Below are 17,204 nucleotides of genomic sequence, written 5' to 3'. Positions count from 1 at the left end.
GTAATGATGATGACAGTGTTGAGAAGGAGGTTGATTGGCTTGAGCTGACATTCATACCCTTTGCCCAGTTCTTCTGGTGACTGATGCGTTTGTGAAGTTTCCTGAGCCCGGCATAAGGCGTAACTTGTGGCTTTTGACTGGACTCCTGTTGTGGATGGCGTCCCCCCAAAATCCATACTCCCGGTGTAATGGTATTTGGAAATGGGGTCTTAGCAAGTTGATTGCATTTAGATGAGGTCATGAAGGTGGGGCCCTTATAATGAGACAATACTTACAAGAAGAGACACCAAAGAGCTAGTTGGCATTCTCTCCTGTGTGTTCACAAAGAAGACGTGTGAGTCCACAGGAGGATGCTATCCAGCGAAATTGCTGTTGTTTATGGTGTCTTGTAACAGTAGCCCAGCTAGGGCAGCACCTCACCTGCAAGTAAAACAAACTAGCCTAGGTCTGGATCACAGGTGAAGTTGGCCACCATGCTCTAGACAGCTGAACTGCTCCATCAAACTGCTGGCTATTAAATACAGAAAGAAGTAGACAAGGAATTTCCCTCCCCGGGCTTTATTTGTAAGTAGAAGAGGAAACCATCTAAGAGGTTTCCCCCCTCAGTTAAACAGTTACTGGATAAAGAATCATGAACCCATCCATACACTCACCTCATCTGATGAGAAAATGCTTGCACGATCATTTGGACCCAATCTCCTAAGTATCTTTCAACCTTATGGTAAGGGCATTAAAGAAAGAGCAATTCTAGCTGGAAAAACAATTTATTAAAAAGATTCTTCCATTAATTAATTGGAAATGTTTACTAACAAACTAGTTTTTAAGCCTTGGCAGGTTATCATTAAAGTCAGTAGTCAGAGTATATTTAATTGTGAGAGGGACATCACATTAAAAAATAATGATGCTATTTCCTGGCTATTTACAGCTATAGATCCCCATCCTTGTAATGCTTGTGTTTGGTTCAGTTGTCTTACCCCAATATTATTTTTTTTTTTTTATTTTTTTATGTCTTTATTTTGAGAGACAGAGAGCGGGGGAGGGGCAGAGAGAGAGGGAGGCACAGAATCAGAAACAGACTCCAGGCTCTGAGCTAGCTCTCAGCACAGAGCCTGATGTGGGGCTCGAACCCACCAACTGTGAGATCATGACCTGAGCTGAAGTCAGACGATTAACCGACTGAGCCACCCAGGCGCCCCCCCAATATTCTTAATTCAGGATCACAGTTCATTTTTTATGAGGAAACACCCAATTTGCTAGCATAAGGCCAAAGAATTAAAAGTAATTGAAATGTGGAGACTGGGATCTCCATATGATTTTTACAGAATGTAGCAAACTGAACTAATAATTTTTAAAAGTTAAATTCCTGAATTAATTTTAGTAACTAAACAATATTTAAGTGGTGAAAAGTTTTTATTACTGGATAACCACTTGAATACTATGGAGGGAAATTAAAATCTAAATTTTGGAGTTAAACTAAATGATCTTTATTGTCTCTTCTAATTCCGAGATTCTTTCTATGAACAAAAAGAATTTTGAAGAATTCTCTGATCTAAAAATAAAAAAGGTAATGATTTTTCTGGAACTTTGGTCTTGTTTATATACACACTTAAATCTTTTTCCAAAGAAAACATTTGGGGGGCACTTGAGTTGCTCAATCAAGAAGCGTCTGGTTCTTGGTTTCAGGTCAGGTCATGATCTCACGGTTCGTGTATTCGAGCCCCATGTCAGGCTCCACACTCAAAGTGCAGAGCCTGCTTAGGATTCTCTCACCTCTCTCTCTGCTCCTCCCTACTTGTTCTCTCTCTCACCCACACAAAATAAATAAACTTAAAAAAATAAAAAATAAAAGTTAAAAAATTGGAATTTAAATAAGCACATCAAAAAAGGGAAAAAAAAATGTTCTCTTCTAACCAGCCATTTAATCAAGAAAAAAACATTAAAAAATACATTATTTGGGTAAAGAAAAAACCTCAGAGTTTTCAATTTCATTTGTTTTGTAAATACTGTAGTTACTTGAATTCAATCATTGATAAGTTTCTTTAAGCAGAAAGTCACTATAGTCCTTTGCACACAGGAGACATCAGGTGTGTGCATGAATGTATTTCTTCAGCCAAGTGAATTCAATTTAATTTTCTATTTCAAGTCTGATACACATAACAGGGAAAGTATGTGCACTGCAATCTTCTGAGTAATGTAGTATACTTTAGTGGTCCTAAAAAGGTCATATAAGACTCATGACTCACTTGGAAAAGAGAAGATGAGAAAATAAAATCTCTGCAAATAAAATAAATTTTACATTTTTGAAAAGTATAATGATTTTAGGGAAATTATATGTATTCAGAAATTAAGCTTAAGCTCTAAACGATTGATACCAAGCACCCTAAATTACTCTGAACTTAATCAAATCCCAAGAAGTATCTTCAAAGACTCTAAGAAGATGATGTGTATGTATGTTTGCAAACAGGCAAACACTGTTCATGGCAAAACACTCTCCGTTGCAGTGATCATATAGATGTTTTCCCCAAAAAGATTTCATCAAAACTTTTGAGTCAATAGCCCTATCCCACTAGCACCAAGGATAAAATCTTGGTTGGTGAAATGCATTTAGAATTTTAAAAAATCATTTTTTTAATAAATGACACAGTTAATTTCATATTTGCTGAACCCTGCATATACATATATACAATACAGTAAGAGTTATGATTGACTAATTTTTTAAAATTTTTATTGAATGATTTTTAAACAGATTCACACCATAAAAGAATGTATACTTGTATTGAGTTCCAGCTATTTTGGACAACATTCACAAAATCACCTTTTATCATAACCAAATCCAATATTTTTTTGCATACTAATCAAGGATGTAACTCCCCATTCTCTTAAAAAAATAATAGGTAAAATAAATTTGAACTCCGGCAGAATCAGTGACTTAGGTGAATCATGAGAGAAAAGAATGTGTGCCCTAGAAACTGCCAAAAATAGAAGACCAGAAATTAGGCCTGCAATTCCTGAATTTTATGGTGCACTCAGCTGCAAATCACTACAACGCTTTCAACATAATGGCGTGAACTAAACCCCTTTTACAACAATTCAGCAAAATATCTGTTCATTCAAGACATGTAACTACTCTGTGTTGCACCTGAAGACGGCCAATTGAATTCTGTCTGCTCGGGCAGCCATGACGGCCTGAGTGAGTGTACAGCCTTGGTCCCTAATGAAAATAATCAGAACCTTCTTTTAAAAGTTGTATTTGTAAATTATATCTATTTTTTAGGGATTTATCTAAAATTATTAGAGAAATAGCCAAAATAATATGTGTATGGCTCTATTAAGAAAGCTGAAATCTGTCATGTCAATGGGAAAAAAGATTCTCTACTGAAAAAGACTAAATAAAATTCCTTGTCCTAAGGCTATAACACCTCATACACAGAAGACTATAGCATAAAATGATGAGGCTTTCAATACATGATCATTTATAACTTTTGAAATATCTTCCCTCTGCATTCATGAAAAGTCCATGTTTTGAATATTAGTTAAGCAAAAACTTGAGACCTTAAAATGTCTCAGCTTCCCTATTTTTAAACTAGATTTATTTCACAGATCAAAGTATTTCTCCCATTTTTAAATAACACACACTTCAATTGATATTTTTAAAGCAGTGAAATAGTTGATAGTTTTGTTTATAAAGTTTGCTGTACCTTGTAATTCTTAAAAAAAAAAAAAAACAAATCTCAACCAAAGTGTCTCAGACCCAACAGAAAACACAATATAAACACAGAAGGCATGAACTGAATGGGTCCATCTCCAAGTAGTACAAACTATTGTAAATTATTGTCTCTACCCTGACTCTAATCATTTTATTGTCTATGTCTATATATGCAGTTTCACATTTAATATGCAACCGACACCCTATTAGATTCTTGTTAGAGTAGGACCCTGAGGATAAGTCCACTGAGAAATCACATATTGTTTATAATACCAGTTTGAAGTTTTAAAGAGTGACTAATTTTAAGAAGGCAGAGAGAAACAAAAGACTTCCCACAAATGATACTTATCACCATGTAAAAGAAGCATACATACTTGACATTGAGGTGCCCATCTAGTTTCAGTATTTGTACCTAAGTATTTTTTAAACTTATGAAAAGAAAAGCTTCTAATTTTGTAAAGGTAAATTTATAAAAATGTTGAATTGCTACCGCTAGAGTTCAAGTCCAGGCATAACCTACGAAGTGATCTTTCTACCATAATAACTGGTTTGCTCCACGCTTTAGATAATCCATTGACTCGTTTCAGATTTCTGTTAGCCATAAGTACAGTTGGCATTATCTCCATGAATCCAGAGGCAAATCTGGGCGTACTTGAGGGGAGTGATGCGCACCGCCACATTGTAGTCCTTCTGAACGCCGTGGACATCCACCCACTGATGGCCTGAATAGATCGCTATGATTTTGCGTTTCCAGTTCTTTTTGTCTGGCTCTTTCAGACGGAGATAGACCCCGGAACCAGTGGAGCCTGACTCAGCATCACAGTATTGATAGAGGAGATCACTGGATTCATCAGACACACTACAAAACCGGTAGACTAACTGATCAGCCCTATCATGATCAAATCCTGAGAAGTGGATCATTCCCCCAGGCAGCTTCTTGATGGTCGGACTGATTCCTAGTTCCATGTATTTCTTCTTGTGAGGGCGTTTCAACTCCAGAAGAGCATAGTCGTAGTCCAGGGCGGCTTCCCCTTTCCCTCCTCTAGTCCAGCCTTTGGGAATGTGGGTATTCTTGACCCGGGTCCACTGGAAGGAGGGCCTCCCCTCAGCAACTCTCCGGCCCCGGCCAGATTCCTTTCTTCTTCTTCCAGCCTTGCTTCTCTCCAGATTCGCGTTGGCACCTTCTCTCTGGTCACCGCCACTCACTTCTCTCCTGCTCCTCTTAGAACCCCTGCGTTTCTTGCCACCACCCTTATTTCTCATCTTCAGCAACCCTACCCTTAGCTTTTTACTCCCTTTGATGTAGTCCTTTCCATCATGCACACAATGGGCCGCTGTTAGAACGTGGCTGGGGGAAATGAGAATACCACTGCAGCCCGTGGAGAGCTTCACGGCTGTACTGAAAGGGAAGTTGGTCAAGAACCTTTTGTCCAAGATGCTGAACCTGCTGTCTGTGCCATACACCTGCCTCCTCCTCCTCACTGATGCTCCTTTTGTGGTGACATTCTGAGTTGGCTCAAGGACCACATCTTGAACTTTCACTCTGGTCAAGGTTCTGGTGCCATTCTCAAAGACAGTCTCATAGGAAAGAGAGTCTTCCAGATCAGAAAGGCTGGGAGCTGGGAGTTCTTTCTGGCATTCAATGCCACACACTCTGTCTAGCACCATCTTAGCATCTGCCTCGAAGGTGGGGCTGGTGAGATGGAAAGTCCTTTCACTGACAACCCGGGGTATTTTTCTCAAGTGCCACATAAAATCCTGTTCCATTTCAGATCCATCGGTGAGGGTCCACCCAAGGGTGAAAAATATCCAACAAAAGAGCATGTTTCCCATTTTGTTCTTCTCTTTTGTCCTTAAAATTATAAAGAGAAAGAGAAGCTTAATAAGGTTCTCTTTTTAAATATGTTACTTATCCATTTCATTTAGGCCTTGAGTCCTAAATGTACCATCATCACCAAATAGTCCTTGTTTTCACTGTACTTCAGTTTTACTGAGATTAGATAAACACCCTGCTAAGAAGGTTGACACAAACTCCTGAAATTAGCAAACTGTATTTCACCCAACCTTCCTTCCACTAGGCCTAATCCACCTTCCACCACCCCCGCCTGCCATCTCCGCCTCTTCCTCCCCGGGCAGCCCAATGCGTGGGAGGGTCAGACGGGGTGACAAACTGCGGTCCTCTGTTGCCCAAGCCACACTCTCCCTCTCTAGGTCTCCTACAACCATATCTGCAGATGACTTAGAAATAAAGATAGCAGCAGAAGCCATGCACTTTCCCCTGCTCTTAGCTCTTTAAGAGCAAGGATCATAAATTCCTCGTCTCTAGAGGATAAATGCGCAGAGCTCAAAAAATGTTCATTGGAATACGGCGAATTTCCTTAAACCATGGTCTGCAGACCAAGCTCACTGATGGTGCAACGTACCATGCATTTTTTAAAAAACAAAGTTGTGCTTGGAACTACCATCTGAGCAAAGCAATGTACAAAAATGCTTCACAGTAGAAGCTTACTATATATTCAAATTAGTTGTAAGAATTTAAGGCTGTGAATTTGCCACTTGAAGGAACATGATCCTGACTAACTATAGTCCCTTGTATCATAAGTCTCATCCAAGAGCAGTGCTTTTGTGTTAAACATCTTTTAAGTTGCCCGTACTTTATACATTATATTATACCTCTTCTGTTGTTTACACCTTCTTGCCTTCTTTTCCTGCTTCTCTAGGCTCACTCATATGTAAATCTAGTTCATCAGATTGAATTGATGTTTGTCAGTTTTTGCGATGTGTGGGTAGGAGCAGTGGTGGCACTCTTTACAGCAGCAATTTTGAACTTCCAGGTCACTATTATTTCATTTTTAACTAATAGTTGAAATACTAAGGCTAAGCATATACTATTCATTTTATAGAAAATCAGGATGATTCTAGGTTAGATATTCCTATGATACCTTACTCTCAAGTCAGTGCTTTTTGTTGAGCTTTTTTTTTTTTTCATGGTAAAGAAACTAATGAGAAATGTTAGGAATGGCCTACAACCCAGGAGGACCTAGAGGCTCTTGGGCACCTCCATGAGAAGCCAAAGTTGTATCTGAGGCAGAGGTGAATATAGGCATCTCTTGACACAACAGAGTTCATTTTGCCATACGTAAGTAGAGAAGTTTGTGAACACGCTAGTAACATTCTTTTGATAGAACAAAAATGTATACTACATGAACCATTTTATTGTTTAAACATATTCACTGAAACATGACATAATTAATTTGTTTCATCATATCTTTGAACATATTAAGCAAATTTAGAATAATCTTTACCATGATTTGGCATCAGCAAAATTACATCGAAGTTTTGCAATTTCCATTTTTTTTTTTTTTTTTTTTTTTATTTCTAGGAGAGAGAGAGAGACAGCGTGAGCGGGGGAGGGTCAGAGAGAGAGGGAGACACAGACTCTGAAACAGGCTCCAGGCTCTGAGCTGGCTGTCAGCACAGAGCCCGACGCGGGGCTCGAACCCACGAACCGCGAGATCATGACCTAAGCGAAAGTCGGACGCTTAACCGACTAAGCCACCCAGGCGCCCCAGCAATTTCCATTTTTTTATCTACTCAAACTTGAATGCTGAGTAATGATTCAGGTTAATATTAAGCTGTTTTGTTTGCTAAATAGCTTGTAGCTTATCTTGGAGACAGGGCATTCTTCTGTACAGAGTGATGGATATCATCAAAAAATCAATAACGACCATTGTTTAGAAAAAACCCACACTCATGTCACAATATTTTCTAATCATCATGATGGCAAATGTCAGTTGATTCAAAGCAGTAATTCTATTGGTAATGATTTTGTTGAGCCAGTTAATATTTTCTTTTGATATCTCCTATTCAGTTTTCACAATGAGTATTTCATTTTGTCAATTTTATTTAATCGAACTGGAGTGAAAAAGGCTGAGAACTCAGTAACACTATTGAGACCTTGAAATCATGTTTAAGTGGGTAGTTCCCATGATGAAAAATTATGTCTTTGCCTTTTAAAAAAATGCTAAATTCAGAGACTTATTTGCTGACTCTAGGCTAACAGAGCAAAACTGACTATTTTTTAAAAATATATGTAGGGGAACCTGGGTGGCTCGGTTGGTTAAGCGTCCAACTCTTGATTTTGGCTCAGGTCATGGTCTAACAGTTTGTGAGACTGAGCCCCGTGTAGGGCTCGGTGCTGAGCATGGAGCCTGCTTGGGATTCTCTTTCTCCCTCTCTTCCTGCCCCTCCCCTACTTGCACACACACGTGTGCCTGTGCACGCTCTCGCTCTCTCTCTCTTGCTCTCTCTCTCAAAATAAATAAACATTTAGAAAAATATGTGTGTGTGTTTGATATTATCTACTTGATTCTTAGCAAAATTTCAATCAAGGAAAGTTTTTAGTGTGAGAAATAAAATTTTTTTAATTGTATTTTTTCATTTAGTCCCTAATGACAAAAGCTGTCCATTGTGAACTTAATATAAGAATACACCAAAGACTGAATGTCAGTCAAATATCCATGTTGAAAAACTACAAAGAATCACTCTGTACGTTTTAACCCTTGATACTAATGACCCGTGGGTTAATACTATGTGAAAGGCATTCCTAAGCAAAACAGAAGACCTCTAAGTTATGTTACTATGACATTGTTTTCTCCAGTTAGTTTTCTTTTTTCCACTGCTACTTAATTTAGTCTTACAACTAAAGCTAGTTAGGGATTAGAAAGGCAGAATGCAGACGTTAAATGATAATTGTCAAGATGATCTTTTGCTACACAAATCACTGAACTGGAATATAAATCTCAAATATAGAAGTTCCTCTACTCTTTACTAAATAAAACATGAGCCTTGTGACATAATTCTCTAGGCAGACTTTTAAGAAAGCCCCATGTAATGGTAACTTTTATGTGTCAACTTGACTAGTTAGTGCTAGGGTTTTTCCAGATGTTTGGCCACACATTATTCTGGCTGCATCTGTGAGGGTGTTTCTGGAAAAAAAAAAAAAAGTAGCATTCAAACTGGTAGACTGAGTAAAGCAGACCTGCCTTCTGAATATGGGTGGGTCTCATCCAATCAGTTGAAGGTCTGAGTAGAACAAAAAGGTTGACCCTCCTGTGAGGAGGAAGGAACTCTTCCTGCCTGACTGCTTTGAGATGGGACGCTGGTTCTTTTCCTGCCCTCAAACTCAAAATGAAATATGAACAACTTAAAAGAATGTTACTGGTTTGTTAATAAAATTCTGCACTTAAAAAATAAAAAAATAAATAAAATTCCACATGTGCTTCAGACAAAAGAAACTGTCATATCAAGGGATGCCCAGATTGCAATCCCAGACCAAATGCAGCAGCATCACCTGGGGATCTTGTGAAAAATGCTAATTATCAGGGTCCAACCCAGAGCAACTTTCCAAAACTCTCCAGAATGGGGTGGGGGGTGGGGTTCCCAACTATCCATGGGATTTTTTTGGTTTTGTTTCTTTAATGTTTATTTATGTTTGAGAGAGATGGAGACAGAGTGTAAGCAGGGGAAGGGCAGAGAGAGAGAGGGAGACACAGAATCAGAAGCAGGCTCTAGGCTCCGAGCTGTCAGCACAGAGCCCAACACAGGGCTTGAACTTACGAACCTGCAAGATCATGACCTGAGCCGAAGTAGGAAGCTTAACTGACTGAGCCTCCCAAGCGCCCCTCCAGCTATCCATGTTTTAACCAGCCCTCCAGGTGATTCAGATACTCAGTACAGTTTGAGAACCACTGCACCAGTAAAAGCCCTGGGACAGCATCTTGAGCCATACCCCCGAAGGCAGCTTTCCCAGGGATGATTGCTCAACCAAGTTTCAAATGACCTCCACTTCATCTTTGTGAACAAATTTATTCTTGACTTTGCTCTTTTACTATGTTAGCAATTGCTAATATCAAATGGTTCAGTTTTTAATAAAGAAAAAACCCTTTTATACAAGTGATTTAATAATACATTTGAAAATATTCAAATTCAGTAGGCTTGTTGGGAGGGGGGGGCAAAAGGGCAAAGTGGGTGAAGGGGAATGGGAGACACAGGCTTCCAGTTATGAAACAAAAGGTGCAGCTTAGGGGATAGAGTCAATGGTATCATAATAGCACTGTCTGGTGACCCATGGTGGCTATACCTTGGTGAGCATAACCTATAGAGTTGTCAGATCACTGTAGTGTACACCAGAAACTAACGTAACGTTGTGTGTCAGCTATACTTCAATTTTAAAAAACCCAGTAGGCTTGTATGCAATGCTTCCAACATCGGATGCTACAAATGATACGACAGCATGGGTTTGCCAGCCCTGTCTGGTGCCCTTTGAGGGAGACTTGCTACAGTGCACCACAGGACTAAAAGCTATGCCCACATCTGTCCTTGGGCATGGGAAGGGCAGAGCCTTGAAATACAACCTCAGAATCACAGTAATAAAAGGACATGAGTTCAGTTAGCCTGTCTAATTTGGCCTGTAATTTAAAATTGGACACAAGTTTAAGGACTTTCTTTTGGAAAGCCTAAGTTTGCCTTGTGGTAAAATGTCAGTGTAAGGTAAATGATAGCTCTTACTGATAGAGCAATCCATGGTTCAGTGGGCAACACATCTATGTACACGTGCCCATCATCCAAAAAGCACCAGCTCATTGATCTAAAGAGACACAGTCCCAACTGGTGGGGCAGCCATAACATTTTGAAAGCTTTTATGTCCAGTGTCTTCCCTCCTCCTCCTCCTCCTTTTTCCTGTTTCCCATCATAATTGTGACCTTCGCAGTCACTTTCCAGATGCCTTGGATTTGGGGCTTCAAATACCAATTCTGGTTAGCAAAAGTGAGGTTGCAGCCTTCACTCTCCACCATGAGTCAGTGTACACACAGCAGATTACGGGTTGGATCATGAGGACAAACGGAGTGGAAGCGAACTAGGGAAGAAGAAAGAATCAGGATTTGCAGATGAATTCTTACCGATGGAGCAGATGTTACTCCACATTTGTGCTTGGTCTAGATTAATAGAAATGACCACACGAAACTACAGGAGATAACTTACTGTCACCCTTTGATTGCTTATGCTTTCTTAGATGTGTGATGGCTGATAGTATTTAGAATCCTGGAGCATCTGTCCAGAGGAGTGGTTACAGGCATACACCTGGGAGTAACAACACTTGGGCTAAGTCTCATCTTGACCACTTATTAGACATAAGAATTTGGGCAGTTCACTAAGTTCAGTTTCAGCATCCCCATCTGCAAAGTGCGGAGAACAGTAATCTCTCCCTCATAATGTAATCATGGAGATTAAACAAGACGATATATCCAAAGAATGATGTCTGAGCCCAGAGCACTGTAAACAGTCAACAACAAGTTCTTTTATAAATTAGTCTAGTGGCTGAATGGCTATTACTTTAAAATAGTTTATTACATAAGCTACAGCTATCACACTCTTCTTTTCTAAAAGTAAACAGTCAAATTTTGTTTTCATTTCAGGAGAGTTTCAGACACACTCTCAAACTCCCCTTTTCTTTATTTGCTATGTTTTTTTGTTCAAGGACAGCTACATTTTAGAGACTTCCCACATGAATGCTTTCCTAATTACTCATGTCTGTGAATATCTGTGGCTTTGTAATATATTTTTCTCAGAGCTATTAAACTTAAGTGTGATTAAACATTACCCAGCCACAGAACACTCGAATTGCATTTCCTGTGTCTTATTTATAGCCTGGATCTACATTAGGAATTCTAGAACGGCATCAGGCCCTCAGCCTAAAAAGAAACAGGGTCAATGTCAAAATAATTACTACAAGGGAGCAGTTTACAGTGAAATAAAAACCTAACCTTTTGAGCGAGTCTATCTAGAGTGTATAGAATTTTACTATGGCATGACATAATTATATTCTAGGATTCAGTTTCTCTGGGTTTTTTTTTGTTGTTTATTATTTTTTTAACCCAGAGAAGTGTATAGTTTAGTTTATGTAGGGCAGATGGACTAATGAAAGATTAGATGATTGCTTACTATATTAAATATTTCACAAGAATTCTTTTTCCTGCCTGTGAAAATAAGAATGCTGGCTTACTGACATCAAGAATCTGCACTGAGTTACTTTCCCTCACCAGGTAAGAGATTCTCACTTACTCAGGCCTGTGTTTGCATCGGCCCCTTGTTATGTATGGTGACGTAGTTGCCCAAATTCAAGTGCACACTGCGCTGCCATGGAACATAATTTTGCGTTAACCTGTCAAACATTTTCTAGGGGTGATGTGGGTCAGGGACTGTTCATATCAATGACCTTGGAGGGCCAACACCAATTTTGACCTAATGCATATGTTAGGACACAGAAATGATTGTATACCCACTTTTTTACAACATGCCTATGCCGTATTTAGCCATCCATGATTCCAACCACCTGCCCTTCCCAACAGCACTGCCTACATTTACACACTACAAACATGTGAAAACACACACAGCCGTCTTCCCTCCTCCCCTCCTTTCACCCTCCACCTGCTCAGTGGAAGATTGACACAACAGGTGTGAAGACTGACATTGGGGCCTGGCCCAGATGCTCTCAATAACTGCAGAGAGAAATGCTGGTTTAGGCAAAAGGCCACGGCAGGAGGGGAGGGGCGTTTCCAGGGAGAACAAGCATGTGTGCAGCGGGCATCACCTGGGTCAACTTGGGGAGATCACTTGTAAAAGCTTTAATAGTCACTTGCACCAACTGGGGGAGATGCAGGGGAGAAGGGGGATTCTAGAAAGCCTAATTTCCAGCCCCCTGGAGACCCTCACCTAATATCACTCACTGACTGGAGCACGGAATGGAGGCAACATATAAGTTACAAAGTGTGTGGGATCACAGTGATGAGGAAATAACCGTGTTAGCGATGGAAGCACGATGGCGAGCAAGAACACAGGTGTTTCAACAGTGATGGAGAAAGTGGGCTTTGAGGGCAAACCAACTTTCTGTATGCTTGGGACTTCCTAGCAGTATGACTTTGTGAAGATCACTTAACCTCTCCCAACATTATTTCCTACAGTGGTTAAACACGAATAACATTTTAGAGTAGTTTCGTGAGAAACTAGTATGCTGTGTATAGGCACCGTGCCCAGAGCACAGCAAGCACTCACAAATGAGAGCAATTACTATGATTAATATCAAACAGTAGAAGTCAAAACATAGGTAGATATTTATAAGGGATCTCATACATCTCCATCTGCTGAGCATCTCGCTGCGATATGCGAAATAATGGCTCCCAAAAATGCCATCTCTGAATCCCCAGAAGCTGTGGATGTGTTCCTGACACGGTAAAGGAGACTGCGGATGTGATTTCGGGAAGGATTTCAGCATGAGGAGATTAGCTGGGATTATCCAGGTGAGGCCCATGTAGTCACTGGGATCCTTATGTGAAGGAGGGTCAAGTGTGAGGAGGAGCTGAGAAGACAGATGAAGGCAGAGGCTGGAGTGCTGCAGGCCCGCAAGCGAAGGAATGTGGGCGGCTTCTAGAACCCAGACAGGGCAAGGAAACTAAGTCTCTCCTCAAATTCCCAGGAGGAATGCAACCCTGCTGACCCGTTTTAGGCTTCTGGCCTCCAAAACTGTAAGATAATTTGTTGTTGTTTTAAGTCTCTAAGTTTTTGATAATTTTTATAGCAGCAGTAAAGATAAGAGTCTAGTTTTTACAACTGTCTAACTCTGGATGTTTAGAAAGAAAGAACAGTAGGGAGTGATATAAAGTGGAAAAGAAAGTTTGGTCCAGAGACTTAGACATAAACGGAAATTTTCATTTTATGGAAAAGCATGCAGTCATGCAGTTTTAGAACTCAAAATAAAAGATCATATTAAAACTTTATGGTGGCATGGAGCAATACTGCTACAGAGAGATAAGAAACGGAACAAGTAGAGAAATTTGTTTATTCAACAAATGCATGCTGGGTGCTTACTAGGTTATGCATCATTTTGAAGTTTCTTTCCTTATTTAAGAACCTCTGTGGTAGGGCCACCTGGGTGGCTCAGTCAGTTAAGCGTCTGATTTCAATTCAGGTCATGATCTCACGGTTCGTGAGTTCAAGCATCGCGTCAGGCTCTGTGCTGACAGTTCGGAGCCTGGAGCCTGCTTCAGATCCTGTATCTCCCTCTCTCTCCACTCCTCCCCTGCTCACGCTGTGGGTCTGTCTGTCTGTCTGCCTGTCTCTCTCTCTCTCTCTCAAAAATAAATAAATAATCTCTGTGGTAATCCCCCTGACTTATCGAGCTGGAGTAGAACACTAAGATAACCTTCAGCTCTAAAGTCTTAGATTAAACCACAATAGAGAAACACAAGTAATTAACTCATCAGTGATCTTTGAGAGAAGCGGCTAGTGCTGGTTCCTGGGGTTAGGAATTTGCCTGCCGTGCATACTGTCACCACTAGGTGGCAGAGCTAGCCTGCTGATCGCAAATCTAAAACCCTGCATTTAAATTGTTTACATTCACTGCGCTATGATACAGAACTTATTTTAAAAGCACGTAGGATTCAGGAGGGGGATGAGTCCAACTGGCTAATAATATACTAAATGGTTGTCACATATGGAATTTATCACATTTAGAAAACCCACCTACAGGCCACAGATCCTATCCTGATGAACTGAGGGCTGATGATGCTGTCTACAGCCAGACAATTTCCTGGCAGGTGGTTTTCCAAAAACCATTGCCGTGCCAGCACACTTCCACTGTGACCTACAGCACGGCTGAAGAGTCCCCGAAATGTGCTGCAAGTCATTCCAACCCAAAGAAAAGTCTTCAACTTGCCAAATATTTCACATATGTTTATCAAATACTTTATAATCCATTACCGAAGGGTAAGCTCTCCACTGACTCAATGCTGCGAAGAAATGGCAAGAAAGTTCATTGACAATGTGCCAATTTCTATTCAAAATATCATACCATGGTGCTATTTTCAAGTTTCGCTTCAGGAATGGAGACAAAGTAATGTCTGCTTTAAAAATTTGGCAGTACTTGAGGGAAAGGAAGATGGTAAAGTTACACAGTTGATTATTTTACAGTAACCCGCAACTTCTGTTTCTCATCACAATAAAAAAGAAACCCCCCTTTGTTTTTTAGCTATTTTTCCAGGACATGTACATTTCAATTTCTGTAATGGATATGCTATGTGTAAATCAACTTTGGGGTGCATGGCATTGAGGGAGCCCCAAGGGACCGCTCTGCTGGCTCTCTCTTACAATGACAAAGGAAGTGCACAGCATATGGCTCCTGACTTATTTTTTATCTTGCAAGTTGGCCTTTGAGACCAAAGAATATATTTAAATGTATCAGGTTGGCTACTCATCAGTCTTCAAAGCATCTTATGATCACAATCTTTTTGGCTAATCATGTATCAATTTAACCTATTTGAAGCTTTGGAAGAAAAAACAGGGTTAAGCAACATTCTAAAATAACTTTTACACCACTAATTTGATTTTGCTGTTTCCTAACCTCTCCTCTCCGATTTCTCATCTGCAAAGTTAAGTCAGCCTCCAAAATTCCAAGTCTGATCCTGTTAAAACGCAATATGCTTGCCTTGGATATTTGAGCACTGGGCAGAGAAAGATAAATAATTTACTCAATAGGGAAAATTAACTCACATTAGCAATTGTTTATTTTAACATATAATGAGCACATACGATGTGCCAAGCACTGAGCTAAACAATCTCACATTTAAAAAACATAAAGATTAAGAGTATACAGGTTTCTGGGCTGCCTGGAAGAAAAGTGGGCAGAATATCTGTGCCCCACCTCCTCTCATACTAAAGGGGTTCCTCTAAGATTTCCTAATAAAAATGAAATTCCATATACTTGGCCACTACTTTCCAGCCTAGATGTCTTATTTGGCTGGAATTTTTACATTCTCTCTTCTAAATTAAAAACCAGATTCTAAGCATAATTCTCCAAGCAGCAAAATGTGACTTTTATGACCTTCTGTAGAGACAAATGTCCTGGGGTAAAATGAGAATTAATTTCAAAAGTGAGAAGGGTTAATCAAAGGTGGGAGGGGGAGGGAAACACCTACTTAGGGCAAGCAGCTTCTTTTCAAATCAATGACGGTGTAAAAAGTTCAAAGGAAGCAGGTGGGAGTGTTCCTGTAACTCTTCAAAAACTTTAAGATTGTAGAACATTTCCCAACTACACAAAAGTAGAGGGAAAGTATAAAAAGGCAGAGAAAACAGAGTAACCCCGTGTGCCCATCACCCTGCTTCAACAATTACCGGTATTTTGCCAATCTTGCTTTGTCTATCTACACCGCCCCCTCCCTTTTTTTGGTATTTTAAAACAAATACAAGACTTTTCCATTTCATTTCACCCTCTCGTTTTAAAAATGTTTTTCACTGCTCCTTTTGCTGACCTGTGCAGCCAAGTTGCTGAGAGAGACAGAGATTCCTAGCTTTCATAGTAACCCTGCCAAAGAGGCTTTCAACCAGAGTAGACTTTCCAAGAATGGTTTTACACCTTTTTCTGTGGCATCTGTTAATAATCATAAAAATAAAGAGGGTCCCCTCTGGTCCTGCTTAAGCAGAAAGAATTCCGTTTCTAGTCCAATGCAAACACTGTTGCTGTTAATGTTAAACCGTGCAGAGGCAGGCACACAGGGCTGCCTATTGAGACAGTAGTTTCTTTGAGGACTTAAAGTGCTAAGTTTGATCCATATCCTTAGAGCCCCTAAAAGAAGCTCTCCTCGGGTGGGTCTGCCTTTCTCGGAGAAACGTGCAGATTCTCGGGTTTTGCCCTGTCCGGAGGGGGGGAGGGGGGGGCCGGTGGGCTCCGTCCTTACCTGCGAAGCTTATTTGGTGCCCGGTGCCCGGGACGCTGCCCAGCTCGACTCACAGGCCCCCGAGGCGGTCACAGCGCTGGCGAGGGCGGGCCGGGGCTGCTGCCACGAGCCTCGCAGACCCGCCAGCACCACCAGCGGCTCGTGGCGGAGACTGCGGAGGAGGCCAGGGCTGAGCTGCGCGCCGGCCGGGAGATGGGAGGGGAAAGGGGGAGACGACGCCCGGCGGACGCGGGGGGGTGGGGGGGGGGAGGCGAAGAGGGGGAGGAGGTGGGCTAGAGGAGAGAGAGAGAAGGAGGGAGGGGAAGGAACCCGGACGCTGGGCCGAAGGAGTGTGTGGGGAGGGGGGTGCTTGGAGGTGCAGAGCAGACGGGGCAACCTCTCAGCTCAGCATCTCTGCCCCCAGGATGAGATCAGGAAGAATTGCGAAGTCGACTCACAAGAGATGTGTGTCCCCGTGACAGCGTGCATCCCTTGCACAGCCCCTAGAAGAGACCTTAAAGTTGGGAGGGAGTTGTGACGGAGGTGCACGGGGGCTGTTCATTGAGTCTCATTTTTCCAGTTCTTGTCTAGACCCCAGCCACCTAGAAGAACCAGAACTGTTTTCCCAACCTCATCCCAAGCCTTCTCTATTAGGGACTTCGCTTCTTTTTTTTTTTTTTTTTTTTTTTTTTAATATTTTTTATTTATTTCTAGGGGAGAGAGAGAGA

The 17,204-nt window shown here is 40.9% G+C and overlaps 1 protein-coding gene across 1 annotated transcript; it reads right to left on the bottom strand.

Moving 5' to 3' along the window:
* Positions 1-2,782: 2,782 nt before the first annotated feature.
* On the bottom strand, positions 2,783-16,572 carry PRSS35 (serine protease 35). The gene is made up of 2 exons (XM_039249766.1): positions 16,498-16,572; positions 2,783-5,558 (listed from the first exon to the last, which is right to left on the bottom strand). The coding sequence occupies exon 2, from the start codon at positions 5,537-5,539 to the stop codon at positions 4,301-4,303; it is 1,239 nt and encodes a 412-aa protein (XP_039105697.1). The 5' UTR covers positions 5,540-5,558; positions 16,498-16,572; the 3' UTR covers positions 2,783-4,300.
* Positions 16,573-17,204: the final 632 nt, after the last annotated feature.

Source organism: Hyaena hyaena, unplaced genomic scaffold (assembly GCF_003009895.1).
Source record: "Hyaena hyaena isolate Hyena2069 unplaced genomic scaffold, ASM300989v1 scaffold_344, whole genome shotgun sequence".
Classification (NCBI taxonomy): domain Eukaryota; kingdom Metazoa; phylum Chordata; class Mammalia; order Carnivora; family Hyaenidae; genus Hyaena; species Hyaena hyaena.
The sequence above is the reverse complement of the archived record's forward strand: the minus strand, read 5'-3'. Positions and strand labels throughout refer to the sequence as shown.

Bases quoted from the DNA above. Each gene is read 5' to 3' on its own strand.
- PRSS35 (XM_039249766.1), bottom strand. From the start codon at position 5,539: ATGGGAAACATGCTCTTTTGTTGGATATTTTTCACCCTTGGGTGGACC.